This window comes from Diaphorina citri, unplaced genomic scaffold, assembly GCF_000475195.1.
Source record: "Diaphorina citri unplaced genomic scaffold, Diaci psyllid genome assembly version 1.1 scaffold516, whole genome shotgun sequence".
Classification (NCBI taxonomy): Eukaryota; Metazoa; Arthropoda; class Insecta; order Hemiptera; family Psyllidae; genus Diaphorina; species Diaphorina citri.
The window spans coordinates 26,370-28,044 of record NW_007377950.1 but is presented as its reverse complement, the minus strand read 5'-3'; the positions used below and the strand labels follow the sequence as shown (position 1 = coordinate 28,044).

The 1,675-nt window shown below is 38.9% G+C and overlaps 1 protein-coding gene across 1 annotated transcript in view; it reads right to left on the bottom strand.

Moving 5' to 3' along the window:
* Positions 1-514: 514 nt before the first annotated feature.
* Positions 515-1,675, bottom strand: part of LOC103509633 (1-phosphatidylinositol 4,5-bisphosphate phosphodiesterase gamma-1-like) — a 9,418-nt gene continuing 8,257 nt past the window's right edge. Inside the window, exons 8-9 of the mRNA XM_008474258.1 lie at positions 1,051-1,190; positions 515-520 (exon numbers count right to left, since the gene is read on the bottom strand). Of these exons, the coding sequence (XP_008472480.1) occupies positions 515-520; positions 1,051-1,190 (146 nt within the window). The remainder of the gene's footprint in view (positions 521-1,050; positions 1,191-1,675) is intronic.

The following is a 1,675-nucleotide window of genomic DNA, read 5'->3' as shown; positions in this document are numbered from 1 at the left end:
AAAAATCCCGCAAATCCAGCAGCTAAAAACTGCGGGATTGGAAAAAGGTGCGGAATCCCGCGGGATCCCGCATTGCAATCCCTATTAGCATGTGATGTTTTTCATTATTATTAATTCATTTAATTAAACTGTTTCCCTTCCCAGACGGATCGTAGTGAAAGTCTGGTGTACGACGTACCCCGTAGTACAAGCACCGGACCCAGCTGTCTCACCCTGGACCCTGTAACTGATAGCGAACACAGGCCGAATGTGGCCCCCTCCTATATTAACGCTGATAGGGGAGACAGGCCGAATGTGGTCCCCTCTTATATTCCGGGTGATAGGGGAGAGGAACCGAATATGGACCATGAGGACGAGGAGGAGCAGGATTTGGCGGTCAGTGTGAGGAATTCGCGCTTCTTTCTCGACTATATTGAGACTTTGGAGGCGAGCAAAATGAGGTAAGTTGGCGGGAAAATCGTAGAAATAACATTAGTACCTAATTGGGTAAAAAGGTATGTATTTTCATTATCTTTTACCTCTCGTGCGATAAAAAAAGAAGTAATTTTTATGTTCGGGAAAAGAGCATTTTTCTTAAACCTACATTATTTTCATTTATGTTTATGGGACCTTCACAAAAGTTGTCAACTAATGATTTATTCTTAGCACATTGCATACCCAGATCTGTTGTCTGGTATGTATTTTCATTAACTTTTACCTCTCGTGCGATAAAAAAAAGAAGTACCTAATTTTTATGTTCGGGAAAAGAGCATTTTTCTTAAACCTACATTATTTTCATTTATGCTGCGATAGAGTCAACATCTATCTTGGTCTGAAGATGATGTCCTGAGTGACATCGAAAGCTCACCAATTTAAAACATGGTATTTCTGCAAAGTTGACATTAATTAATTAGACTTACTTTATCATGGACACTCGTTGCTATCTTGAAAGCCCAGACGTAAGATGACATTAATTAGTTATATTAAGGTCAAAGATCCGAGATGTCCACTTTTGGCACCATTAAAAAAAAAAAACCATTAAAAAAAAAGAAAAAAAAAATGGATACTTACAGGATAAGTGGCCTGTCCAATGAAGTTGGAATCGCCAAACATGTCCTCGTCTTGGCATACAAATCTCAACAGTGCCATCTCCGGGTTATGAACTGTGAACTCACAGGACTCATTCCAGGTAGGATTGAACCCGTTATCAGCTGAAAATAAAAGAAACAGCTTGAAACAAATGTCCAAGTCTAAGTGCGCGTGCACAACGGGGACCATAGACTCTGGACCATCAGAGTGTCTACAACGGAGCCTGTATTCTGGAATCTCCTGCTATTTTAGACGCACTTGAAATTTATTGAGGGTAAAATGTTATCAGAACTGTATACAAAACCATCAACCATCACATAAAAAAACCACTTCAATTTCTTGAATTTCTGCGAGGGTCGGTACTGTGGTGAAGGCTCCGTTGAGGACGCTTCTGCTCATTAGCATGGTTTGTTTATTTAGCATACCTCTACTTCTACAAAAGGACTAGTAGTGTACCTTCCAGACCGAGTAAAAAGTCTAGCTGATATGTGATAGCGTTAGGTAGAAAAAAAAAAAAAAAAAAAAAAAAAACCCACAAACCCCCACCCCGTTTTTTTTTTTTTTTTTTTAACCTTTTGTTCTTTTTTTTTTTTTTTTTTTTTTTTTT